A 27,336-nucleotide genomic window follows, 5' to 3' on the forward strand; every position below is an offset into this window, starting at 1 on the left:
CAACTCCGCGCGTGCGCAGTTGCCAACGGACCCGGAAGCGGAGAGCGCGGAGCGAAGGTCACAGGAGGAGCGTAAGTTTCTTCTTTCTAGTGTAAATTTGCGCTTCACAACCCCCACCCCAACCCATCCTCTGGGTGTGGGAGTCACTACGGACCTTAAAATCACCGCACCTGCCCCTCCGCCCCAAGTAAGTCCAGACGTCGCCGTCACAGGGCAGGGGTCGTTTCCCTCTGGGTTTGAAATCGCTCTGAGGCTAGTTCGTTCCTTTGGCTTTTCTTTTCGCTTCTTTTTCGCTGCATTTTCCTGGTTAAAATCCTTTACTGACCTCCGCCCCCTCTGTGAAGTCCTCTTCTGTGAGGTGGATTCGCTCCACCCCAGTCTCGCCCTCTCGGCCCCTGGAGGGCAGCGCTGGCCGCCCCGCTCCCGGACAGGCCGCGTCCTCTCCCCGGTCCCGGGATTCTGGAGAGCCCGCCCCTCTCCTGAGACCCCCTTCCTCCACGCCAGTCTTTTTTCGTGTCTTCCTCAGGCCGGTCCTTCTGCTCCCCCGGCCTCCGCTTCTTAGTCAGCCCTTCCCCTCACCCCGCATAGGGGGAGGTGACCTGGGCCAGCCGTGTGACGCTCAGTGTTCTTCGGTCTCAAAGTCCACCCCGCTGGAGAATGTGCACTTCCGCTGGGCGGGCATCTTAATTCAGTCGACATCACGGTAAATATGTGGGCGAGGGGGATCAGGAGAAGCAGAGACAGAGCGGTTGACAGAGAAATAGGAAAACTAAGGTGAAAATAAGAATGAGTGAGAACAGATGGCAACGTAGAGGATGGGTGAGGGCCTGTTTCAATGAGTACTTGGTAAGGATGTCAGTGATCTTTTAACAGTTGAAAGTGAGTTCCGTCAGTCAATCTAGTATTGCGTTTTCTTCCCTTTTATGTGATCTGTGAGCTACTAAGTAGATGTGCCTCTCAAGTACCTCTTGTCTGTTCTCTGCAAGTGATGAAGAATGGGCTGGATTGACCCGGAACCTTCTTCCTACAGAGCCCCTCTATTCATGATGAAGACGTTTGCCCAGAGCTTATTTCCAAGCTGACCCCTTTCAGCGTTTTCCCAGGAGGACCACCTTCTTGATCTCCATACTGAATGCCCAGTGCCCTTCAGTTTGTAGCTTGTGTGTGTTCCTCTCGCGATCCTGTGCCCATAGGTCTCTGTGTCTTTCAGCCCTGTTTGCTCAGGCATGCATGAAGGAAAGCAGGAAAAATGGAGAAAGTGGAGAGGAGCCTGTAGGTGTCTGCCGGAGGGATACGGAAGTAAGTGTGGGCCTCTCGATGAGCCCAATGAATGGTGTGTGCACCTGTCCCAAGCAGAGTTGTGGGATCATGGGGTGTGTGGAACTGTTGGCAAGGGATGCTGCAGTTCTGGCTGGAGCATCTGCAAGTGGGTTTATGGGTGGTTGTGGGCTGCATGGAATGGTTTGGGGTGCTCTAGTGTCTTAGCTCACGTTTCCTGGGACACAGATGCGGAGACTGAGATTTGCACGCATGGGTTTAATCAAGTAACTCATGATCACACCTGTGGAGGAATGAAGGCAGTGGATTTGGCAGAGAGAGATGTATTCCTGTGATATTGTTAGAATCAAGGCCTGAGCTGAGCCCACAGGGCGAGCTCTGTATGCAGGATGATGGGGTGTTGGTCCTAACGGGTGCCTAGAGGGTGTCCCACAGAATCCACGCCACTCAGTGACGTCTGTGGGATCTTTTGGGAAGGCAAGAATCATCATGCATCCCATATAGTAATTACAGGGAAAACCTTCAGAGATCATTTTCTGGGTTACCTTTTGTGTTTTGAGATATTTTGAGTTGCAGGTGAAGAAAGTTCCAGTAGCATTTTGGAAGATACGAAAGAGAATTTGGAGTGTTTTCTTCAAAGATGTTGGGGTCTTGTTGGGACATGTGTATCACTGGAGACACCTCTTTTAGTAGTAGTTTTTGGAGATGACAGTGTTTGTGCTGAGGTCACTGAATGAAAATATGGTGTCTTCAGTCTAGTGGGTCCTCGAGGGTCTTCATGTGAACTGTTCCATCTAAATGCATGAGTTATTAGGGTTTGGAATGTTTTGTGGGGTTTCATAGTAGGGTAAGGGATCATTATGGGGTGTCTTGGGAGTGTCTTGGGCCGCATGAGACTTCGTAAGTCTGTATGACTCCAGAAGGGAAACATTGGGTCTTGAGCTGCAGATGGCAGAAAAGTTTCATACGGAGGACCTGTGGGGGATGTGTCTATGGGCACAACTTGAGAGGGGCCATAACGCCCTATGACTCGGGGAAGGATTGTTCCAGGAATCAGGGGCAGTCAACACCAAGGTGAATTGAAGTACAAAGGCTCATTGTTGAGAAAATGCAGCTTCTACTTTCTTCCTAACAGGCCAGTGGTGGGTTCTCTACTGTCCTCTGCACATCTGTCCCAAAACACCACACACACACACACACACACACACACACACACACACACCAGTCACAAGGCAGCTGGGGAGCAGATGAGCAAGATGTTTTAAACTAAATGCGGAACCAATGAGAAGGGCTGCTATGGTCTGAGAAGGGAATTTGGAGACAGGAAGAGGAGCCTCATTTGGGGAGTTACAGCCCTGGTATTTGCAGGAAAACTCAGGAGTGGGATGAAGGAAAAGCTCTGTTCATACTCACCAGTGGATCTGGGGCTCAGCAGTTAGTAGAGTGTAGAATGGGGTGAGCTGATGAGGTCAGATGACAGAAAGGAACTTGTGTTCCTACCCAACACACACTCGCCCTTCATACACGTTTCTCTGTTGTGTTCGCTAGAATGGCAGTGCTGGTGGTTCCCCAGGTAGGTGACTTGAGGAAGAAACGTGTTTTCTCTCTTTGTGCCTTGCCTCCCTCAAGTCTTCCAGCTTCCCCTCTACTGTTCGGTTCAGACACCCACTTCCTGCTGTGCTTCTGCTGTTGCTTTGCACAATCCCAACCAACCCAATCAAGTCAGGATTTCAGGCTGTGACCCTCCCACCCCCCAGCCCCACCGCAGCATATGGGATCTTACTTCCCTGACCAGGGATCGAACCTGTGCCCCCTGCGTTGGAAGCACAGAGTCTTAACCACTGGGCCGCCAGGGAAGTCCCAGGTTGTGATTTTTTTTTAAGCCAATGTCATTGCAGAGTGAGAAATCCTAGACACCGAGACCTTTTCTCCATCGAGGGGTCTAGGCAGCCGGGAGGCCTCTCCTTTTTCTGCTGATTTTAGGCTCTTTTATTTCTGAAATGGGTCTTGCTCAGCCTGAGGCAGCTACCCCTTGGTTGAGCTCACTGCGGTCCCGGTTGAACTTACACTTGCCCTTTGCACTTGTTGAGGGTAAGGGGCATTGTCTGGATGGAGGACCCTTGGCTAGACCCATTTCTGCTGTTCCTGGTCAGCTCCTGCCTCACTCTTTCCAGGGCAAAGGACACCTGCACACATCTGTCCCCCAAAGTGAAGACCATGCCGGAGGGTGTACGAGTTTCACTCTGTGCCCCTCTCATTAATTTGCTGACTACATACGGAGTGTGTACTATAGCCCAGGCTTGTTTTGTCTGCATCAGGGGTAAAATGATAAGCCAGTGGGGTACTACCTTATCCAGGTTGTTTTTCCATAATGGAGACAAGCACACTGTCACTTACTTACAGCCGTGCAAGTCAGATGCCCCAAAGCAAAGGACGTGTGCACTCATTCTCCTGTGACCCTCTACTTCCTTGCCCTCCCTGGCATCCCCATCACATCCAGCTGTGCCTCCTCTGTGCTGTCCCCGTGTGGCTCATCGCAGCTGGAGAAAAGCACACCCCCAGATTGACTGGTCTCACTTCAGATTCCTGGCTCTGTTCCCTCACATTCCCTATGTGTCTGCTCCATGCCCTTCCTTTACAGGCCCTCATAAGTCCAATTCATCCTCTCCCGTCTTTTCTCTCAAAGGCCCTGTTTCTTCTTCATTGAGCCCCTGGAGCGAAGGGAAGAGATCTCCTCTAACTGGCTCACCCATCTGCCTCAGGGCCTGTGTTGTCTCCTCAGTACCAACTGTGAAGAGTCTGTCCCTGCTTCTGGCTGCGGCTGACCGTGCGATTGTGCCCTTGTTGCCAGCTTCACTCTGTCAGGACGGCATGGCATCCTTCCTCCACTGCATCATGTATTTGACTTTTAGGGGGTTATTTTCATCAGCATACACAAATGGTGGTGTTGCCTATCTTACACACAAGGACCAACACACACACACACACGCCAAAACCTTTTTATGCACTCTACCATCTTTATTTTTTTAAAGATGTTCTATTGGAAGTAGCACTCTTTCTTTTTTTTTTAAATTAATTAATTTATTTTGGCTGCGTTGGGTCTTCATTGCTGCACGCAGGCTTTCTCTAGTTGCAGCAAGTGGGGGCTACTCTTTGTTGCAGTGCTCGGGCTTCTCATTGCAGTGGCTTCTCTTGTTGCAGAGCACGGGCTCTAGCATGTGGGTTTCAGTAGTTGTGGCACGCGGGCTCAATAGTTGTGGCTCGAGGGCTCTAGAGCGCAGGCTCAGTAGTTGTGGCGCACAGGCTTAGGTTGCTCCGCGGCATGTGGGATCCTCCTGGACCAGGGCTGGAACCCGTGTCCCCTGCATTGGCAGGCGGATTCTCAACCACTGCGCCACCAGGGAAGCTCACTCTACCATCTTTAAAACAAAGCATTCTTGGACTTCCCTGGTGGCGCAGTGGTTGAGAGTCCACCTGCCGATGCAGGGGACACGGGTTCATGCCCCGGTCCGGGAAGATCCCACATGCCGCGGAGTGGCTGGGCCCGTGAGCCATGGCCGGTGAGCCTGCGCGTCCGGAGCCTGTGCTCCGCAACGGGAGAGGCCACAGCAGTGAGGGGCCCGTGTACCGCAAAAAAAAAACCGAAAAAAACAAAGCATTCTTAATTAACTACATTGTCCCCACTACTAAGTACCTTTTCTCAATGCTCCATTTCAGAGCACAGTATACTACAAACTTGTTTATATTCTTTGTCTTCAATTCTAGCCTCTAGTTCCCCTGTGAACCCCACCCAATCAAGCTTTCACATCCACCATCTACTGATACTTTCTTTTCCAGAGTCACCAATGACCTCATCTCTCAATCGAATAATTTATTTCCTCTTCTCATCTTGCTTGTTGTATCGGCAGCATGTTGCGCACTGGATCACTCCTTCTTCCTTGAAAGACTGATTTTCTTGAAAGACTGATTTTCTTGAAAGACTGATTTAACCTTTAAAAGTCCGTTTGCTTCAATTTTCTTCTCACTTCCCTGTTCCCTTCTCGCTGTCCTCTGATGAATTTTTCTGAACACCCTGGTTTCTGAACGTGGCAGCCTCCAAAAGTTTTAGTCGTTGAACCTCTTCTCTTGTCTACATCCGCTGCCTTTCCTCATCATCTCTTCTCAAGAGTTTTCAACACCACTTGCCCGTCTCCCAGTTTGCCCTCTCAAGCCCACATCTCTCCCTTAAAGTCTGGAATCCTGTGTCCACCTGTCTCCTCGACATCTCTGCTGGGACATCTAACAGGCATCTCCGCCTTAATTTGTCCGAAACTGACTCCTTGAGATCCCTGACTGTGTTCCCCCTACCGTCTAACACATCTTGCTTGAGGGCGACACCATGCTTCCTGGGGCTCTGATGAACATTTTGGTATGTATATAAAATATATAAAACACTATGTTATGTGTAATTGTTCTAAAATGTAAGATACAAAAATATTAGATGTTTACTTAAAACGAGTGATGGAATATGTGGTTGCTAAAATTCTTTTTTTCTTATGGAAGGAAAATGCTTAGAGACCAAGGCCCTTCGTCATCTGCTTCCCCTGGTGCCTCTCTGACCTCCCCTCCCGCCCATCTCCTCACCCTGCTGCAGGCACCCAAGGCTCCTTCCTTTTCCTGGGGTCAAGGTTCCTGCTGTCCCAGGGCCCTCACAGGGGCTGTCCCTCAGATCCAGGTGGCAAACACGCTTCTTCCCCCAGGTCTGTGGTCTGATGTCAGCGTCTGAGTGGAGCCTTCTCTGACCACCCCCCTCCCATTTAACATGCCAGCCACACCCTCACCCCCACCTCTGGTCCCTAACGCCTGCTCTGCACGTTTCCTTCTGCTTCTTCCCCTTCCACTGGCCGAGTCCTGGTGAGAACCAGGCCTCAGGGGAGAGCAGACCCACAGGGAGGTGTCACACCTTTCAGAATGGCTGTTAGCCAGTAGGTAAGAGATAACAAGCATTGGCAAGGGTGGGGATAAAAGGGAACCCTCCTACACTGTTGGTGGGAATGTAAATGGTACAGCAGTTGTGGAACTCAATGTGGAGTTTCTTCAAAACTTGAAAATAGGTCAGGCAGACCGCCTAGCAAGCCCGTTCTGGCTGTTGATGCAAAGGAGACAAAATCAGTATTTGGAAGGAGATACCTGCACTCCTGTGAGCATCCCTGCATTAGTCATAGCAGCTAAGATGTAGAAACAACATGAAGGTCTGGTGACAGACAAATGCATAACAAAAATGTGTTATATACATACCATGAACTATTATTATTCAGCCGTAAAAATGAAGGGTCCTGCCATTTATGACACCGTGGATGAACATGGAGGACATTCTGCTGAGTAAACTAAGCCAGACCTAGAAAGACATACTGTCTGATCTCGCTAATGTGTGGAAACTGAAAAAGTTAAACTCATAGAACCAGAGAGTAGAATGGTGGTTACCAAGGTCCGGGAGTTGGTGAAAATGGGGAGATTTTGGTCAAAGGGGTAAACTTTCAGTTGTAAAATGAGTTGAGTTCTGGGGAGCTAGTGTGCAGCATGCTGACTGTAGTTGATTGTAGTGTATTTCTATATGCTTGAATTTTGCAGAGAGAATAAATGTTAAGTGTTCTCACCACGCAGACACAAGACGGTAATTGTGGGTTGATGGAAGTGTAATTACTTGATTGTGATAATTATTTCACAGTGTATACATCTGTCAAGTAATCACATCGTACACCTTATATGTGCACCATTTTTGTTCGTCAGTTACACCTCGATTAAGCTGGGAAAGAATAAGAAAGTGGGGGCTGTGCTGGGCTTGCCTCCTGTGAGTGGTGCTCAACCCAGTCTTCCCATTAGATCGATGAGGCTTTATGCATAGACATGTTTTGTACCCTCTGACCAGGGATTCCTCTTCATGTAGTCAGTGTGAGACCAAAGCTCGATAATATCTATGTTGCCCCAGGATGTTCCAATCTGGATCCGTCAGTGAGCATCAGGACTCTGAGTCCCCCCATTCCTGAGGGCTGAGATCTGGGCTGAGGGTGAGGGCTCTGCTCTGCGTGGGGGTGGATCAGGGCTGGTCGGTGACCTGAAGGGGATCGTCGGGTCCAGCTGAGGTGCCCGCTGCTGCTGGGTACGTGAGGGCCTCACCAGGAGGGGAGCGAGATCTGATGGAAAGTGTGGGGAAACTTACCTGTTGGTCTCTGTGTGGGAGTTACTGTCCTGAGTCCCTCCTGGGACAGTGGGCAGCAGAGGACCGTCTGTTCCACATGCTGAGGGCTTCCCTGTGTGTGTGGTGGTGACTCAGGAAGGGGGTGTGTTGATTCTATGCATTAAACAGCATCTTTCCAACTTTCAAGGTCAACCTCTAAAGACTCATGTTGTCTGAGGAAGAAGCCTGGAAGAGGAGGGAGAGGAAAGAAAAGGAGTCAGGAATGGCTGTGAGTCAGGTAAAGTCGTATTGTCAGTTGATTATTTTGTCTGTCCTTCCAAAATGCCCTTCTTCGGACTTGCCAATCTTCTCTGATGCTTCAGTTTGCTCAATAAAAGTTTGTTTTGTTTTTTTTTTAGTATTCTTTTTGTCATGATTTTTAATTATCCAAGAATTTTTCAACTCTACTATTTTGATCATTTCTTTCCTTAATCTGTTAAATTAATGTACACCACTAAGAACCCTTCCAATTTTGAATCAATATTTTATTACTGGAATAAACAAATAAACTTGGTTTGGCTTTTTTTAATAGCTACATATCTAAATTTAAATGGATAAAATTATATTTGTATTTTTGAGTATATGTATTTTATAGACATTAAAGCATTATATATTTCTTCATGTTTGTATCTGTGTTTTACTAACCTACTATAGAATAATGTTGACAAACTAAATTAAGTACACTTAGTACATTTTCATTGTCCCAGAGATGTTGAAATACATTGATCAAAATAATTTAAAAAGTCATCCAAAATATGTTGAGACAGCTGCTCTCATTTTAGTGAATGGTGTGTCTACATGTGTGTGCATTAGTGCATGGATGTGAAAGTCCATGGCTTTTATAAAATATTTTATAAATAAGTTTTATATTTTTTTAGCAGTTGAAATTACATGTTAATCCTCTTTTACACTATCCCAGTAATAATTTAAATAGTAGCAAAAATGGTAACATTATGTGTAGACACGTATGTATTTATATATGACTTTTTATGCATTTGCACGTTGTTCACCTTGTATGTTTCAGGGTTTTTCAGGGAGCCCTCTGTCAGGGTACTTTTCATGCTGTACTTAACTTTGATTGTTTAGGTTTGAATAGGGGCCGACCACCTGAGTTCAGGTGCTCGCTGTGTCATTTCTTAGCTATTTGATCTGAGGCGAGTTTCTTAGAGTGTCTGTGACACAGTTTTCTCCTCTGTAAAGTGGGAACAGGTCTTTCTCTAATGAGCTATTATGTCGGTAACAAGTTAATATATGTAAAGTCTCAAGCGTAATGCTTAGCACATAGGACGTGTTCACATGCGTTTCATCATTGTTCTTTGTTATCCTCATCACAATTTTAAGATCCTGATCTCTCGGTAAAGCCACTGTGGAGTCGCCTCTGAAGACACCACTCATGTCCTAGCTGATCTGCATACTGAATATCTGACACTCCTGTGTAGACAACCCGTGTTGCGTTTTTACTTGTATATTTCATGTATCATCCACAAAAACCAGTAATCCACACTGACTCGGAGGGTAGCGTAATCTTTTGTGGAAGCAAAGAAACTAAAATTTCAGGCATATAACTTGCTCAAAATGCCTTTACTCAAATCTGTCAGAACGCACTCTTCAACCCAGTTGATCCTCTCTTCTCCTTTTATGTGACGGTAAGAACTCTCCTCATGGCCCCTTGGTGAGATGTATCTTTTGTTTCAGGGACAGTTGACCTTTGAGGACGTGGCCATCACGTTCTCTCGGGAAGAGTGGGAATGCCTGGACCCGGCTCAGAGAGCCTTGTACCGGGACGTGATGTTGGAGACCTACGGGAACCTGCTCTCCCTGGGTGAGGATAACTTCCCTCTAGAAGTTGGGATCTGCCCTTGCGTATGTTTGCATTTTCCCTTGTGTGCCTCTTGGGAGGCCCTGTTTTGCTTGACTGACCTGAAAGCCCTGTTGACTCAGACATAAAAAGCTTTATGATTCGACATCAGGAGTTTAAAATTGCTTTTCTTCAGGAATCTGCCCATTTCATGATATACTAGTTGTTCCAGAGCTTCAGTATTTACAAAGCCCAATGGCAAACTCTTAATATATAAAATTTCTTGTTTTCTACCCCTGTGCTTTTGATTCAGTAGTTCTAGGAAGAGAGCTAGATGTCTGCATATTATACTGTTCCCTGTGTATTCAGAAGGAGGTGGTGGATGAATTTGTGAAATGTTTCTCCAGACCCATGTGTAATGTCCTCACTCCTCACCTGAACAAGGAACTGGGATTCTGGAAACGCCACAGGACACCATGTTCCTTTCTTTTTATGAGTACGAATTTCTTTCTGTTGTGAATATCATCTCCATTTTGGAGCAAGGGAAAGAGCTCTGGGCTCTGCAGAGTGAAGTGAAAAATAGCAAAAAATCAAATGAATGGGAACGTATCAAAGGTGCCAACACAGGTCGGAGCTCAGAAGAGCAGAGAGGAAACCTCACCATTAATAGTGTTTGGGAAACTTTCCTTAAGTGGGAGAGTTCTATGGAAAAACAGAAGTTTATTTCTTGTGAACTCTCAGAGGAAATTTTTCTCCTCCCTAACTTACCACTCTGTCCTTCAACATGTAAAATGTGTCTTTTCACCCTTCAGGGGTGCTGCAGCTCCAAAACAGACAAAGGCAGAGTTTTTATCATGATCTACACCCCATCATCTGGCTCCTGTGAACTCTTTGGCTCCTTGAGGAGCGTGGGACGGGATGTTTGAAAGGGGTCTCTTTTCCCCTTGGTCTCTCGTTCTGTTCTTGATTCCATCAGATGCTTAGTTCTTAGTCCATATTGATCAGAGCTGACATCTCCACAGTCCTAACCCCTGGACCTTTCCCAGTTCCATCTCCATTTGCTGTACTTAGGAGACCTAATCAGGAGATGAGAAAACACTGGCTGCTCTTTGATTCCATCTGTCACCCCAGAACCTGCATGGGGCTGTCTCAAGCCCTGCCTGCCTGTTCAAATCCCTCCACCCTTCCTCCTGTTCTTTTTTTTTTTTAATTAATTAATTTATTTTGTCTGTGTTGGGTCTTCATTTCTGTGCGAGGGCTTTCTCTAGTTGCGGGGAGCGGGGGCCACTCTTCATCACGGTGCGCTGGCCTCTCACCATCGCGGCCTCTCTTGTTGCGGAGCACAGGCTCCAGACGCACAGGCTCAGTAGCTGTGGCTAACGGGCCCAGTTGTTCCGCAGCATGTGGGATCTTCCCAGACCAGGGCTCGAACCCGTGTCCCCAGCATTGGCAGGCAGATTCTCAACCACTGCGCCACCAGGGAAGCCCCTGTTCTATTTTTGTCACACAGCTTGGGGGTGTGTAACGGGAGGTGGGTTGGATCATCTGTGATTGTTACTTAGGGATACTGTAAAGACGGTGGACAGAGAGATCTTTTTAATCCCCAGTCCTACATGAGGAGCATGTGCCAGTCTTTCAGGCTCTTAGCTTGGCATCTGTGGATAGAGCACATGGTCCCTTCTCAAGATCCTACAAGATCTGCCCCCACATCTTGTATCTTCCTGCCTCTTGCACTACTCTATCTAGTTGGGTAATATAGACTCTTCCAGATTTCATATTCTCTTAAGTTTGCATGAATTTGCCCCTGAAACTTGCTTCTGAAATACACAGTCCTAGGGTCTGAAATTTTATCCTATTTTTTTGCCGTGATCATCCACCTTTAAGTAACGGACGATTTTTGGTGGATTCTCCTATGGAGTGGGTTTCCTTGGTAACAAAATTCTTGATGGAGAATACTGTCACTCATATCTTGCGACGTTATCCTGCTACATAAGAAGCACCACTTGAAGCTACTCAGTAGAGTGGTCAGCATGTCCCAGGATACTGAGGTGGAAAGTATCAGGAGAGCCTGACTGATAAGTGTTTTCAGTAATCTTTCCAGTTTGGAGGAGTGTCATGAAAGCATCTCTCAAGGACACTGTGACAATGGTGTTCACATATGCGAATGACCATCCCCTTTGTGCCACAATAAATAACACACGAATTTCTGCTGGGAACATTTGTTATGAAGATCATATCCTCATATCTCTGAGGCTGTTGACTAAACTATTGTCCATACCACATTTTTTATCCTCTGTGTGTGCCATTGTTCAGTCTACCTCAACACATTATTTTGAAGCAATTTAGTGAGGGAACTTATGAAGCTGAATGATGCCTTCAGTGGAGTACCGTAATTTGTTGTGTTTAAGCCGCTGCTACTCTTTGTGTTCTTTGTTTCATATTTGCAGTGTGTGGGAGGGGGGGATTAGGGAGTGGATATTGTTTTCTATATATTACAGTATTTCCTCCTTTGGAGTTGGGGGTATGGCTCAGCAGCTGTTTCCCTAAATCCTACACTTAGTCCAGAATATTTTGAAAACATAGTCTCATTAATTCCTTCTACTTCTTTTCACCTGAGTACCAAATATTAAATTAAATTTATTACAATTTTTAAGTTGAGATTTTTAATATCTTGAGAATATATGTATTCTTTATTGTCACTCTCTTAATCCCAGGAATACCATTTGATTGCCTTGCCATAATTTGTTATATAAAATTCATTGCTTTTTCTATTGTATGTTTTCAATTTTCTGTATATAATTTGTTGAATTTTATATAAATTTCACTGAGCTTTTATTTTGGGGCATGACTGTGATATTCTAATAATCATGCTCCCTGTCTAGGTTCATTAATGTCCGTGTTGATATAGTGAATTAATACTTATATATGCCGTTGTGTTTTATAGAAAATTTAGCCCATTTCTTGCACTTTATGAACTTCTTCTCCACTGTTGTTTCTGACACCTGTATTTCCTGCAAAACTTCTAACGTTCTGGAAACTCCATTCCTTTTTTTTTGTTTGTTTATTTTATATTGGAGTATAATTGATTTGCAGTGTTGTGTTAGTTTCTGGTGTACAGCAAAGTGATTCATTCATACATATATGTAATAGTTTGCATCTGCTAATCCCAAACTCCCAGTCCCTCTTCTGGAAATTGCATTCTTGAGTGAACACTAGAAGACCGTCTTGTTCCCCATCTTCCTTTCCATTAGCTTCATATAAAGTGCACCTGGTCCCCGTTGTCCCTCCTACTGGTGCTGTGCTCTTGTCCTCCAGCTTATCTGCTGTGTGTGTTGGTCACCACCTCTGTGCACATGGGTCTCCTCCATCAGTCTCCACGCCACGGCCAGAAAATGTTTCTGCACGGAACTGCTGTTACTACAGCGCCCATTAATGCAAGTCCTCCCCCATGAGGGCCATTCAACTGTTGTCTCCATAAGGTTACTTCTGTTCTCCTGATGATATTAATGAAGTCTAATTGATTAATTTTAGACACATTGCATACTATTGATTGATTCGAAATAATTATGTATCTACTAATACATAGTATTAAGAGTAGAAGCATCCCCGACCTCATGTTCTTTTTTTTATTGTGTCAAATAACTTTCATAATGTTTTACATCATTTGAGCTTAGAAGAGTTAACATATACCACGTTTTTCTTGTTGTTTGACTATAGATTCAGTTGATGACCATGAGTATTTAAACTCACTTGATTTCTCCCCATTATCCCCCCTCAGCAGCCCCTAGCAAACACCATTCTGCTTTCTGTTTCCGTGAAGTTGACTGTGTTTGATAACCTCACATAAGTGGACTCGTATCGTATTTTTTGTGACTGGCTTATTTCGTAACATCCTCAGGGTTCATCCATGTTGTAGCACATGCCGGGATCTGAGTCTTTTGTTGTTTTGCCTGAATAATCACCTTTTTGTGCATTCATCTGTCAGTGGACACTTGGGTTGCTTCCACCTCTTGGCTATTGTGAATAATGCCTCTGTGAACACGGGTATGCAAATATCTGTTCCAGATCCTGCTTTCAGTTTCTTTGTTACATATACAGGGAAATGAAATTGCTAGATCATAGGCCTCTTAGTCGGTTTTGGCTCCTCTAACAAAGTTCCATAGACTGGGTGGCTTGTTAACAACAGAAATTTATTTCTCACCATTCTGGAGGCTGGAAGTCTGAGATTTGGGTGCCAACATGGTTCAGTTCTGAGGAGGACCCTCTTCCCCATGTCTGGCACAGAGCTCCCCAAACTCTTGGAATTTCCTGAGTGATAACAGCAATGGGAGCATCTTTTGGTATATTAGGTGTCTTGTCCTCAGTTTCTGAAATTACTTCAGAGCCATGAAGGTAGAATGGGTGTCTTGTTATTCATAACAAACCCCCTTAAGTCACAGCTGAGTTTATGGTAATAAGGTGACTTTTGGAAATTCCCTCAAGATGGGGGGCTATCACCAGGGGAACCAGCCATGTGATTAGAAGGTTGGAACTTTCAGTCTCACCCCTGATTGGAGGGGTTGGGGAGAGGGGCTAGAAATTGAGTTTGCCTGCCAGTAGCCACTGATTTAATCAGTCATGCCTGCGTAATGAAGCCTCCATGAAAACCCAGAAGGAGAGGTTTCTGAGAGCTTTCAGACTGGTGAGCACGTGGAGATTTGGGGAGAATGGTGGTCTGGGGGAAGGCGTGGAAACCCCGAACCCTTTCCCCATACCTTGCCCTATGCACCTCTTCCAGCTGGCTGTTCTTGAGTTATATCCTTTATAATAAACTGATGATCTAATAAGTAACATGTTTCTCTGAGTTCTATGAAACATTCTTAACAAATAAATCGTTGGAACCTCTGATCTGTAGGCTGCTGGTCAGAAGCCCTGGTGACATCCTGGACTTGAGATTGGCATCTAAAGTGTGAGGTGGAGGGGGCAGTTTTATAACACCAAGCCCTTAACCTGTCGGATATGACTATCTCCAGGTAGATAGTGTCACAACTGAGTTCAACTGTAGTACACCCAGCTGATGCCTGAACATTGCTTGTTGGCGTGGGGATCCACCCCTACCGCCATGATGGAATTGCTGATCAGACCCTTTTAGAATTCTTTCTATATTCCCAATATTAACCTATTATCAGATACATGATTTGCAAATATTCTTCCCATACCGTAGATTGTCTTTTCACTCTGCTGAGTGTGCTTTAATGCACAATACCTTGTAAATTTTGATGCAGTCCAGTTTATCCATTTTTACTTCTGTTGCCTGTGCTTTTGATGTCATGTCTGATAGATCATTGCTGAATTCAGTGTCATGAAGGTTTCCTCCTGTTTTCTGCTATGAGTCTTATACTTTTGGAGCTCATGTTTAGACATATGTGGTGTAAGCCAGTGGTCCAGCTACATTCTTCTGCATGTGGTTATTCAGTTTTCTCAACATCTTTTGTGGTATACACTATCATTCCCCCACTGACTGGTCTTGACACCCTTGTGGAACATCACTTGACCGTATACACATTGTTTCTTTCTGACATTTATTTCTCTATTCTGTTCCACTGGTCTCTCTGTCCTTATGCCGGTACCACACTGTTTTGATGAGTGTACCTTCGTGTTAAGTATTTTTTTTAATAAATTTATTTATTTTATTTTTATATGTTTTTGGTTGTGTTGGGTCTTTGTTGCTGTGTGCGGGCTTTCTCTAGTTGCAGTGAGCAAGGGCTACTCCTCGTTGCAGTGTACGGGCTTCTCATTGCGGTGGCTTCTCCCGTTGCAGAGCACGGGCTCTAGGGCACATGGGCTTCAGTAGTTGTGGCGCATGGGCTTTGTTGCTTCGCGGCACGTGGGATCTTCTCGGACCAGGGCTTGAACCCGTGTCCCCTGCATCAGCAGGCAGATTCTTAACCACTGCGTCACCAGGGAAGCCCTGTGTTAAGTATTGAAATAAGGAAGTGGGAGATCGCCAACTTTATTCTCTTCAAGCTTGTTTTTGCTGTTCTTTGTCTCTTGAGATTTTATATGCATCTTAGGATGAAATTATCTATTTCTACAAGAAACACTTGGGATTTTGCTAGGTATTTGCATTGAAGATGTTGATTGTTTTGGGTAATATTGACATCTTGACGATGTTGTATTCCAGTCCATGAACTTGGAATGTTTTTGCATTTATTTGTATCTTTCCTAATATTTTTCAGCAATGTTTTTAGTTTACAGTGTACAAATCTTCTTTGCTAAGGTTATGTGTGTTTTATTCTTTGATGTTATTGTCAGTGGAATTGTTTTCTCAGTTTTCTTTCAGATTGTTCATCGTTAATGTATAAAAACACACTTGAGGGCTTCCCTTGTGGTGCAGTGGTTGAGAGTCCGCCTGCCGATGCAGGGTACGTGGGTTCGTGCCCCGGTCGGGGAGGATTCCACATGCCGCGGGGCGGCTGGGCCTGTGAGCCATGGCCGCTGAGCCTGCACGTCCGGAGCCTGTGCTCCGCAACGGGAGAGGCCACAGCAGTGAGAGGCCCGCGTACCGCAAAAAAAAAAAAAAAAAAAAAAAAAAAACCCACTTGATTTTTGCATGTTGGTAATATATCTTGCAACTTTTCTGAATTCATTCATTAGTTCTAGCAGGATTTTTGCAGAATCTTCAGGTCTTTCTCCACATTTGATCATATCGGCTGGAAACAGATAATTTTCTTTCCTTTTTCTATCTGGATACCTTTTATTTCTTTTTCGTCCCATTCCGGCTAGGACTTCTAGTAATTTTTTTTCAGTAATATGTTTTATACAGATAGTGAGAGCATGTATTGTTGTCTTGTTCCTGATCTTCCAGGAAAAGCTTTCAGTCTTTCAACATGGAGTATGATGTTTTGGCCATTTAATACATGTCCTTTCCTGTGTTGAGGTAGCTGTTTTGTATTCCACTTTATTGAGTGTTTTTTATCATGTTAACTTTTTTCAAATAGTTTTCCTGCATCAATTGAGATGATTGTGTAGCTTTTTTTTCCCTTTTACTCTTTTTTTTTTTTTTTTTGCGGTACGCGGGCCTCTCACTGCTGTGGCCTCTCCCGTTGCAGAGCACAGGCTCTGGATGCACAGGATCCGGATGCACAGGCTTAGCGGCCATGGCTCAGCGGCCATGGCTCACGGGCCCAGCCGCTCTGCTGCATGCGGGATCCTTCCAGACCGGGGCACGGACCCGTGTCCCCTGCATCGGCAGGCGGACTCCCAACCACTGCGCCACCAGGGAAGCCCTCCTTTTACTCTATTAATGTGCATGTTTACATGGAAAAGTTTTTATATGTTGAACCACCCTTGCATTCCAAAAATATATCCCCCTTGGTCGTGGTGTATAATTCTTTTAATGCGGTGTTGCAGTTGGTTTACTATCGTTTTATTTGTGATTTTTGCATCAGTATTCATCAGAGGTATTGGTATGTGGTTTTCTAGCAGTGTCTTTGTCTGTTTTACTATTAGAGTAATTCTGGCCTCATAGAACGAGATTGGAAGTATTTCCTCCACTTCATGTTTTTTTGCAAGTGTTTGAGGAAGATTGGCATTCATTGTTTTTAAATGTTGGGTAGAATTCTGCAGTGAAGCTATCTGGCTTTCCTTTGTTGAATGCTTTTTGATTAGTGATTCAATCTCCTTACTAGGTATAGGTCTGTTCAGTTTTTGTATTTCTGAATTGTTCAGTCTTCAGAGGTTGTGTTGCTAAAAATTTAGCCATTTCTCCTTGGTTTACCACTCTTTATTTACACATAGAATTGCTTATTCTCTTATAATCCTTTCGATTTCTGTAGCATCAGTTGTAATCAGTTATAATGTTCCCTCTTTCATTTCTGATTTTAGCTATGAGTCTTCTGATTTTTTCTTAGTCTTTCTGAGTGTAAAATTTGTCTCTCAAAGAACCAACTTTTAGTTTTGTGATTGTGGTTTTTATATTTTCTAGTTCCTTTATCTCTAATCTTACTCTTATTTCTTTCCTTCTGGAGCTTTGGCTCTGTTTTGGTCTTTTGAGATCTTTTTCTTTCCCATCTTTTCTTCCTTTCTCTCTCTCTGCTTTTTTTTTTTTTGAAATTCTTATTCATATGATAAACCAGGATCTCTTTTTTTTTTCTTTTATATGAAAATGTTTTTTAATAATTGGGGTCACATCATATATGTCATTTTTTTTAACATCTTTATTGGGGTATAATTGCTTTACAATGGTGTGTTAGTTTCTGCTTTATAACAAAGTGAATCAGTTATACATATACATATGTTCCCACATGTCTTCCCTCTTGCGTCTCCCTCCCTCCCACTCTCCCTATCCCACCCCTCCAGGCTGTCACAAAGCACTGAGCTAATATCCCTGTGCCATGCGGCTGCTTCCCACTAGCTATCTACCTTACTACGTTTGTTAGTGTGTATATGTCCATGCCTCTCTCTCGCCCTGTCAAAGCTCACCCAGGATCTCTTCTGTGCACTCCTTTGTATTTTCTTTTTCCCCAGGTCTGTTGACATATAATCAAACATAACATGGTGTAAATTTAAAGAGTACAGAGTGATGATTTGATATACATATAATATGTTACTAAATAATTATCACAGCTTAGGTAACACATACATCAATTCACATAATTACAATTTTGTGTGTGTGTGGTGAGAACATTTAACATCTACTGTCTTATCAAATTCAAGTATATAATTACAATATTGTTAACAACAGTCACCATGCTGTGTATTAGATCCCCTGAACTTATTCGCCTTATAACTGAAACTGCCAATCTGCAGCCCCTGCAACCACTATTCTACTCTTTTTCTAATCGTTTCGCTTTTGTTTTTGTTTTAAAATTCCACTACGTGTGATATAATTGAGGTCATACTGTATTTGTGTTTCTCTCCTGACTTACTTGACTTGGAATAATGCCCTGAAGGTCTGTCCATGCTGGTACAGGTAGCAGGATTTACTACTTAATTTTTTTATTGCTGAATAATATTCCATTGTGTGTGTAACATTTTAAAATTTATTTACATACTGTTGGACACTTAGGTTATTTCCATGTCTTGGCTATTGTAAATCATGCTGCAACAGCATGGGGGGCAGATATCTGAGGTAGTGATTTCACTTCCTTTCAGTATGTATCCAGAAGTGGGATTGCTATATCCTATGGGAGTGAAACCATGCACCTCAGTTTGGGACTTGAACCCACGTGCCAGGACTCGAACACGGCCAAAACCCACAGTCTTCCAACTGAGATCACACACCTGGTTTCAGGACTTAATGAAGCTCAGGTTCTTGATGTCTCATGGCAGAAAGAATTCAGTGAGAGACAAAGTGATTGGTAAGAAGTGGATTTATTTAGAGAGAAACACACTCCTCAGACAGAGTGTGGGCTGTCTCAGAAGATAAGAAAAGCTCCAGGGTATAGGGTTGTCAGTTTTTATAGGAGCGGGTAATTTTAGAGGAGCGGGTAATTTCATAGGCTAATGAGTGGGAGAAGTATTCCAGCTATTTTAGGAAGAGGCGGGGATTTCCAGGAATTGGGCCACTGCCCACTTTTTGATCCTTATGGTCGGTGTTGGAACTGTCATGGCGCCTGTGGGTGTGTCATTTAGCTTGCTGATGTGAGCGTATACTGAGGCTCAAGGTCTAGTGGAAAAAGTTGACTTGTCAGTCATCTTGGATCCATTTGGTTCTAATCAGTTTATGTCATGTCCTCAGGCTTTGTCATTCTTTCAGAGGTTGTGCCCTGCCTCCTTCCCTCCTGTTTCATTCTTTTTTTGTTTGTTTGTTTTTTAATATTTTGAGGAACGCTCCATACTCTTTTCCATGGTGGCTGCACCAATTTACATTCCCACCAGCATTGCACTGGGTTCCCTTTTCAACACATCCTCACCTCCCCTTATTATCTCTTGACATTTTGATGATAGCCATTCTACCAGGTGTGGGATGATAGCTTACTGTGGTTTTGATTTGCATTTCCTCCTAAGGAAGGAGCTGGAATTTGGGAAGCTTCCTCCCAGTTGTGGTTGTGGTTTTCTGTAGTTTTTATTCTCTATTTCATTTATCTCTGATCTACTTTTTTCTACTTCTGCTAGCTTTGGTCTTTTTTGTTCTTCTATATATATATATATATATATTCCACCTATAAGTGAGATCCTTCAGTATTAGTTTTTATGTGTGACTTATTTTACTGAGCATATACTCTCAACATCCATCCATGTTGGTACAAATAGCAGAATTTCCTTCTTTTCTGTGGCTAAATAATATTGCATTGTGTATGTCTACTAGATTTTTTTTATCCATTCATCTTTTGGACACTTAGGTTGTTTCTATGTGTTGGTGTAGTGAATACTGCTGTAATGAATATGGGAGTGCAGGTATCTTTTTAAGACAGCGATCTTATTTTGTTCGATATATACCCAGCAGTGGAATTGCTGCATTATATGATAGCGGGGTGTTTTTTTTTTTAATATTTTGAGGAAATTATATACTGTTTTCCATAGTGGCTGCAACAGTTTACATTCTTCCCAGAAGCGATCCCTTTTTTCCACGTTCTGCTCAACACTTGTTATCTCTTGTCTTTTTTGATGGTAAAGCATCTGAGGGGTGTGAGGTGATATCTCACTGTGGTTTTGATTTGCATTTCCTCCTGAGGGCAGATCTGGGTTTTGGGAGGCTTTCTCCTGTTCATTCTCACAGCAATGTGCTGGGGAGTGAGTGAGTCAAAGGCTAGCAAATCGTCATGATCTTTCTGACACTTTTTGGTTCAGTGTTTTGGGGGTAGTCATTTGTTTGAGTGCTGCAGCTTTATTACTGGTTTCCAGAGTTTTCCCAAAGGATTTTTTTTCCCCTTTGGTTGTATATTGTTATTAACTGGGTGTCTCCATAGGGTAATCATTGCCTTGAGTTTATTGGTCTTACCATCTTGCTGACATCACTCCTCATGCCTTTTATATGGCGGAGATTATGTTAAGAGATCCAGGATATGAGTTCAAGTAATTAGAGACCCCAGGAAAAGGGACACTATTATTTTTAATACCAAACAGTCCTGGATTTCTTTTTAAAAGATTTTATATAAGTAGTGTTTTATTTAATAAAATTCTTTTTAAAAAAAAAAACTAACATTATCATATCTTAAAATGCTCAGACCTTAGCAAACACCTCCTGCTATCTTGGTTTCTCCAGACAAACTCTCTGCCCACCCAGCCAGGAGATCATCATTTTAAAATCAAGATCCCCCTATTTTGCTGTACCATTGATAACATTTTATTGTACCTGCATGTGTGTGTACAGAGTAAACACATCCATCTCCTCTTGATGGCCATTTCCTTATTCTTCTCCCATACTTGCACATATCCTGGAATATCATTGTGTGTTGAATACATGCCTGGAAATGGAACGCATGAGATGCTCAGTTTAACAAATTTCACAGCATGTATTGATATAGGTGTAAACCTGCTCTTCCATTTTTGCCCCATAGTCTGTATATAATTACATTAGTTAAAACTGGGACAGCATTGTGCTCCTTGTCAGTTCTTCTTTTCCTCCGAGCTCAGTATTTTAGTCACCCTTGTATGGTTGTAGACCCACAGACATGCAGACACAAGCTGTGCACCCACGTGTTTTTTACTCCCTGCCCTCCACTCTTGCCCTTCCTCAGACCTGACCTTTCTCACCAGGTATCTTGACTTGGATGGAATACACTGTTATTTCCTAGAGTTATTAAGTCTGTACTCTGGAACTCCCCGATTTCCACAACACTCCTTTACCCACCCACCCTACCCCTGCATTACTCACACTGTAAAAAATGACCCCTATTTATCCACTGAACAACTTTCTCCAGACAGGACCTGAATCAGAATGTACAGGGATGAGGACTCAAAAGCAAATTCCAGGAGGAGTGGCCGAGTCACACTGTTACAGTGACACAGCTGAGTTCCTATATCTCCCTTGAAGTATTTCTTTCTAAGCTCCTGGTATTCGTTGTAATATTCTGTAATCTGTACTGCCTGAGTGGCCAGTCATGCTTAAGAACACGTCTGATTCTGTAGGTACAGGTTCAAATCTTGCTTCTGTCACTTTCTGTGTAAATTTGTGTTAGGTACATAAACCCTGTGAATCTGCTGTCCTTATTTTAAAAATAGTGGTGATTTACCTCAAGCCTTAAAACAAATTAGTGGTTTTTTTGTTTTTGGTTTTTTTTATTAGGTTGTGTGGGGTCTTAGTTGCAGCAGGCGGGCTCCTTAGTTGCAGCTCACCAGCTCCTTAGTTGTGGCATGTGAACTCCTAGTTGCGGCATGCATGTGGGATCTTGTTCCCTGACCAGCGGTTGAACCCGGGCCCCCTGCACTGGGAACGTGAAGTCTTATCCACTGCGCCACCAGGGAAGTCCCCAAATTAGTGTTTTTAGATGGCTTAGAATATTGTATGTTTTACAGTAAAGACTCAAAAAGTTACTTTTCTGTAATAAGATATGTCAACTTGCTGTCATATTTATTATGAGATATCCCTTTGTCTGCAATACACCTTGTATGTTTTTATTTTGCAGTATATTCTCAACAATGTTGTCTCTGACCTTAATTAGTAAATTTTCAAAGCACATTACTCTGTATCACATATAGTTTGGTGCCAGTGAACAGGATAATTAAAGGGCACTGCATAGAGAGGGAATTCCTCAATTAATTGATATAACTGCAGTCATGAAATCATAACTGTGACTTCTGACTTCTTTCTCCAGCTCTTCTTTATAATGTTATGTATTTTCCTGACATGATATTGCATGAGTCAGTGATTTCAACATAACTCCCAGTTCTCATATTGTGTGCTCCTTCTAGAATAGAAGTCCTTTCTTTATTCTAAAGGGGGAATGTTAAGAGTTCCACAGAGTAGGGCTTCCCTGGTGGCGCAGCGGTTGGGAGTCCGCCTGCCAATGCAGGGGACGCGGGTTCATGCCCCGTTCCGGGGCATCCCACATGCCGCGGAGCAGCTGGGCCCGTGAGCCATGGCCGTTGGGCCTGCGCATCCGGAGCCTGTGCTCCGCAACGGGAGAGGCCACAACAGTGAGGGGCCCGAGTACTGCAAAAAAAAAAAAAAAGAGTTCCACAGAGTAAAATTTTCTATAATATGGTGACTTATTATTTATGCTGGCTTTATCATGATTTACTAGAATATTTACCAATTTATATTGTGATTTATAGATGATGTTTTTTCAGCATGTATTATGCAATATATCTGACACGCACCACTTATTAATGCTGTAAAATGCCTGTTCTCAATGGGGACATGTGGATTTATAATGTGTATTAAGATAAATATTTTGTTTTCTTATAAATTGTTTTATTGATTTATTTTCTCAATGCTGCAATGGTTTTGTGATTTCTAAACGGCGAGTTATTTAGATTATTCATTAGATAAGCTTGTTTTGGATTATTTACCATTACAGTACATTGTCCTTTAGTACTTATTTATGTACAATAATTACGCATAAAATATATATTATGGGTTTTTCTCCTCAGTTATGAGACAGCAGTATGTTTACTGCCAACAGGTATGTGATCTTTGTGGTCATGGTGGAAAATACCCTTTCTTCGAGAGCTAAGTTTGCACAATGTGAGTGTTTTTGTCATAGGGTGTTTGACTAGGCTACTCTAAAATTAATTTGAATTACATGTGATTATTCTTTCATTAATAAAGGATCCTATTTCTTTAGTGTGTCAAAAATTTTGAAGATCATGGTTGGGAAGTTTTATAACTCTGTTCAGGATAAGTGTTACCTTTGGCGTCATATCACGTTTTCAACATGAAACATTTATTTACGATCTGTAATTAATAGGATACCTATGTTTCTTTATATCTTGTAGCTGTCTCTCATATACATGTGATCAAGAAATTAAAACCAAAAGCGAACAGTGACACAGGAGAAGTATTCCAAACAGTGACGTTGGGAAGACATGAAAGCCATGAAATCAGAGATTTTTACTTCAGGGAGATCCAGGAAAACATGCATGTGTTTGAGTGTCAGTGGAGAGATGATGAAAGAAATTACAAAGGAATGCCTATAACCCATAGTGAAAATCTCACTGACAGAAAAAATCAACATGGTGGAAGGGATACTGGAAACAAACTTATTGAAAATAAGCTTACATTAAGTTTTCGGGATGAACTGCATATATTTAAAAGTGAAGAGAAATTTGATCAATTTAATCAGGCTGACAAGAGTATCAAGAGTAGTACCTCATTTTTACCACTTCAGACAATTTCTCCTATTGTCCAAACCAACATTTCTAATACATATAAGAGTGACTTTATGCATCCTTCAGTACTGACACAAGACCAGAAAGCATACAAGGAAAAACCTTACAAATGTAGTGAGTGTGGCAAAACCTTTCCTTATGGCTCAAACCTCAGTAGACATCAGTTAATCCACACAGGAGAGAAACCATATAATTGTGATGTATGTGGTAAGGTGTTTAGTCGAAATTCACACCTTGCGTGTCATCAGAGAATTCATACTGGAGAGAGACCTTACAAATGTAAAGAGTGTGGCAAGGCCTTTAACCAGCGCTCAAACCTCACTCGACATCAGGTCATCCATACAAGAGAGAGGGCATATGAATGTGATGTGTGTGGCAAGGTCTTCAGTCGAAAATCAATCCTTGGAAGTCATCAGACGGTGCATTTTGGAGAGAAATCTTACACATGTAATGAGTGTGGCAAAGCCTTTAGGAAGCATTCAAGCCTTACTCAGCATAAGAGGATCCATACTGGAGAGAAGCCTTACCTATGTGTTGAGTGTGGAAAGGCCTTTAGGAAGCATTCAAATCTTACGCAACATAAGATAATCCATACTGGAGAGAAACCTTACAGATGTAATGAGTGTGGCAAAGCCTTCAGTGTGCACTCAGCCCTAAGGAACCATCGGATAATCCACACAGGAGAGAAACCATACAAATGTGATGTGTGTGGCAAGGTCTTTAGTCGAAATTCAGTCCTTGCAAGTCATCAGAGGCTGCACACTGGGGAGAAACCTTACAAGTGTCAAGAGTGTGGGAGGTCATTTATTCAACGTTCACTCCTTTGGATTCATGAGAAAATTCATACTGGCGAGAAACCTTACAAATGTAATGAGTGCGGCAAAGCCTTTCCCGTGCGGTCAATCCTTACCCAGCACATGAGAATCCATACTGGAGAGAAACCTTATATATGTGTTGAGTGTGGCAAAGCCTTTACAAAACATTCAAATCTTACTCAGCATAAGACAATCCATACTGGAGAGAAACCGTACAAATGTGATGAGTGTGGCAGAGCTTTTACCCAAATTTCAAGTCTTAGTAGGCATCAGAGAAGGCATACCGGAAAGAAAACAAATAAATGTAGTGTGTGTGTCAAGGCTTTGATGCAGCATTCACAGCTTTGGGGTCATGAGAGAACTCACACTGGAGAACTCAAATGCAATTTATGTGGCAAGGCTTTTACCCAGCACTCAAGCCTTGCGGCACATCAGAGGATTCATAGAGGAGAAAGACCTTATAAATGTAATGAATGCGATAAGGCTTTTGTCCAGAATTCACAGCTTTGGCGTCACAAGAGAACTCATATTGGAGAGAAATCTCATAAATGTAATGAGTGTGGCAAAGCCTTTACAGATAGTTCACATCTTAATCGACATAAGATAATACATACTGGTGAGAAACCTTACAAATGTCATGAGTGTGGCAGAGCTTTTACCCAATTTACAAACCTTGCTAGGCATCAGAAAATACATACAGAAAAGAAACATTATAAAGCTGATACATGTGGCAGTGCTTTTATTAAAAGCTGAAGCTTTGGGGATCATTGGAGAATTCATAGTAGAAAGAATATAAGGATTGAGGTAAAACTTATGCAGGTGGTCAAGCCTTAAAATCAGAGACTCCATCAAGGAGAGAAATATAAAACCTTAAGTATGTGGCAGAGCTTGCAACCAGGCTTGTGGAACATAACAGAATTCTTACTAGAGAGAAACCTTCCAAATGTAATGACAGTGACCAGCTTTGTCAGAAATGTGTACCTTTGTGGTCATGAATGAATTCACATAAGATAAAAACTGTACAAGTGTGTCAAGGCCTTTAAGCAGTGACCTCAGGATACACCACAAAGAATTCATACCGGAAAGAAACATTACAAATGTAACAAAGGTGATAAAGTGTTCAACCAGTGCTGTCAGTCGACTTACACATAAGAAAATTTATACTGGGGGAACTAAATCTGCCAATAGAGAAAGGACATCTGTGGGAAAGTTTAATTATCTTCAGTTTGTGAAAATTTTTTATTCAGTTATTTGAGGTTTCTTGAAAAGGCTGCATTATTGTTGATGACCTGCAACCTGAAGTTAGAAACCTGTTGATGTCATAGTTTCATTACATGCTTTTCATTTGTCACCATGATGGTCTCAGGAAAGGGATCAGTAAGATGAAAGGAGCTACTTCTTGGGAATTCCCTGGCGGTCCAGTGGTTAGGACTCCGCACTCTCACTGCCAAGGACCCAGGTTCAGTCCCTGGTCAGGGAACCAAGATCCCACAAGCTGTACTGCACGGCCAAAAAAGAAAAAAAAAAGGACCTACTTCTTTAGGTGGGGTTTATTCATATCCGTGTAACCTAGAAAAACTAGGACACAATTTTAAGATACAATATATAAATTTGAGAGCCTGGGGAGTGACAGAATAGATGAACACTATTAATACATTATTTGGCTGTTTGGGTTGAATGGCATCTATAACAATCTCTTTCCATGTTAGACTCAAACAACTTACAGTTTTGAAAATGTATATTCATAATTTGCATTTAGCTATCATTCCATGGTGTATCCTAGATTATTTCGGTGCCTATAATAAAAATACAGTGAAATTTCAGATTCTCACACCCTAATACCTGCCTCCTAACATTCATGGGTATACACGATATGATTATAGTTTTGCCTGCCTTTTTGTGCGTGGAGGCCAAAATTAGACCCATGGATTGCACCTTTACATGAAGTGAAAATAGAAATATAGTAAGGATACGAAAAATATAAGAAAATAGAAGAAATTTCAGAAGTAAAGAAATATAACAGCCTATTTTTTGTAATTGGAGCACTCAGGGAAATAATTTGAAAGGATCGGTGTTCATGAGTTTCCTTTTTTTTTTTTTTGGTGGTACACAGGCCTCTCACCGTTGCGGCCTCTCCCGTTGCGGAGCACAGGCTCCGGACGCGCAGGCTCAGCGGCCATGGCTTACCGGCCCAGCTGCTCCGCGGCATGTGGGATCTTCCCGGAGCGGGGCACGAACCCGTGTCCCCTGCATCGGCAGGCGGACTCTCAACCACTGCGCCACCAGGGAAGCCCCACAGTAGCCATTTTGAAAGTCTATAAAAATCTGTTTGAAGTTACAGTAATAAGTAATATGTTTCATAGTTACTAAACTGTAGTAACATTCCATTTTGTTAGTCATATTTATCGTCTTTTTAAAATACTGTTTAGCCCAATTTGTATATTTAATTTGTATTTCCTTTTTATGGATCCAGTGAAAAATCTGGAGGATGCATAAATCAAGTTATTTTCAGTTTTGTGTGGTATGAAAGTGTACATAGAGCAATGACAGGTACAAAGCATGTGTTATATTAAACACAAAGAAAGAGGCCTCTCACGTTTTTCATTTAGGTTGAGAGAATTGAAATGATACGAGATAATGAACTAAAGTCTCAGAATGTGGAAGCAGGAGACTTGTTGCTAATGTGCGGGTGCATCACTGGAATTTTTGGAAACTCGATATGTTAATTTTATCTTACAATGTATCTCTTCAGTTCCTCCCCATCTTGCCCTTATTCCTGTCATCGTCTTTTCCTTCCATTAGTACAATGGAAACTGGAACTCGTATCCCCAACACCTTGTAGGCCATGGTTAGTATAATAGAGCAGATCTCTTTCCTGAGTTTGATACGGAGATACTAGATTATGTTTGTTTTGTTGAGGTATAATTTGCGTACGATAAAATTCACACATTTTAAGTGCACAGTATGGTAGG

The 27,336-nt window shown here is 42.8% G+C and overlaps 1 protein-coding gene across 1 annotated transcript; it reads left to right on the forward strand.

Moving 5' to 3' along the window:
- LOC111180979 (uncharacterized) lies at positions 1–26,951 on the forward strand. Its single transcript, XM_089902060.1, has 4 exons — positions 1–1,299; positions 7,644–7,733; positions 9,191–9,317; positions 23,157–26,951. The coding sequence occupies exons 2-4, from the start codon at positions 7,662–7,664 to the stop codon at positions 25,115–25,117; spliced, it is 2,160 nt and encodes a 719-aa protein (XP_089758186.1). The 5' UTR covers positions 1–1,299; positions 7,644–7,661; the 3' UTR covers positions 25,118–26,951.
- Positions 26,952–27,336: the final 385 nt, after the last annotated feature.

This window comes from Delphinapterus leucas, chromosome 20, assembly GCF_059928025.1.
Source record: "Delphinapterus leucas isolate spDelLeu-1000000601 "Yukka" chromosome 20, BTC_Dleu_Yukka2, whole genome shotgun sequence".
NCBI lineage: Eukaryota > Metazoa > Chordata > Mammalia > Artiodactyla > Monodontidae > Delphinapterus > Delphinapterus leucas.

Coding starts and splice junctions, on each gene's coding strand:
- LOC111180979 (XM_089902060.1), top strand. CDS start 7,662: ATGTTGTCTGAGGAAGAAGCCTGGAAGAGGAGGGAGAGGAAAGAAAAG. Junction 7,734..9,190: donor CAGGAATGGCTGTGAGTCAG/GTAAAGTCGTAT, acceptor CTTTTGTTTCAG/GGACAGTTGACCTTTGAGGA. Junction 9,318..23,156: donor CGGGAACCTGCTCTCCCTGG/GTGAGGATAACT, acceptor TATATCTTGTAG/CTGTCTCTCATATACATGTG.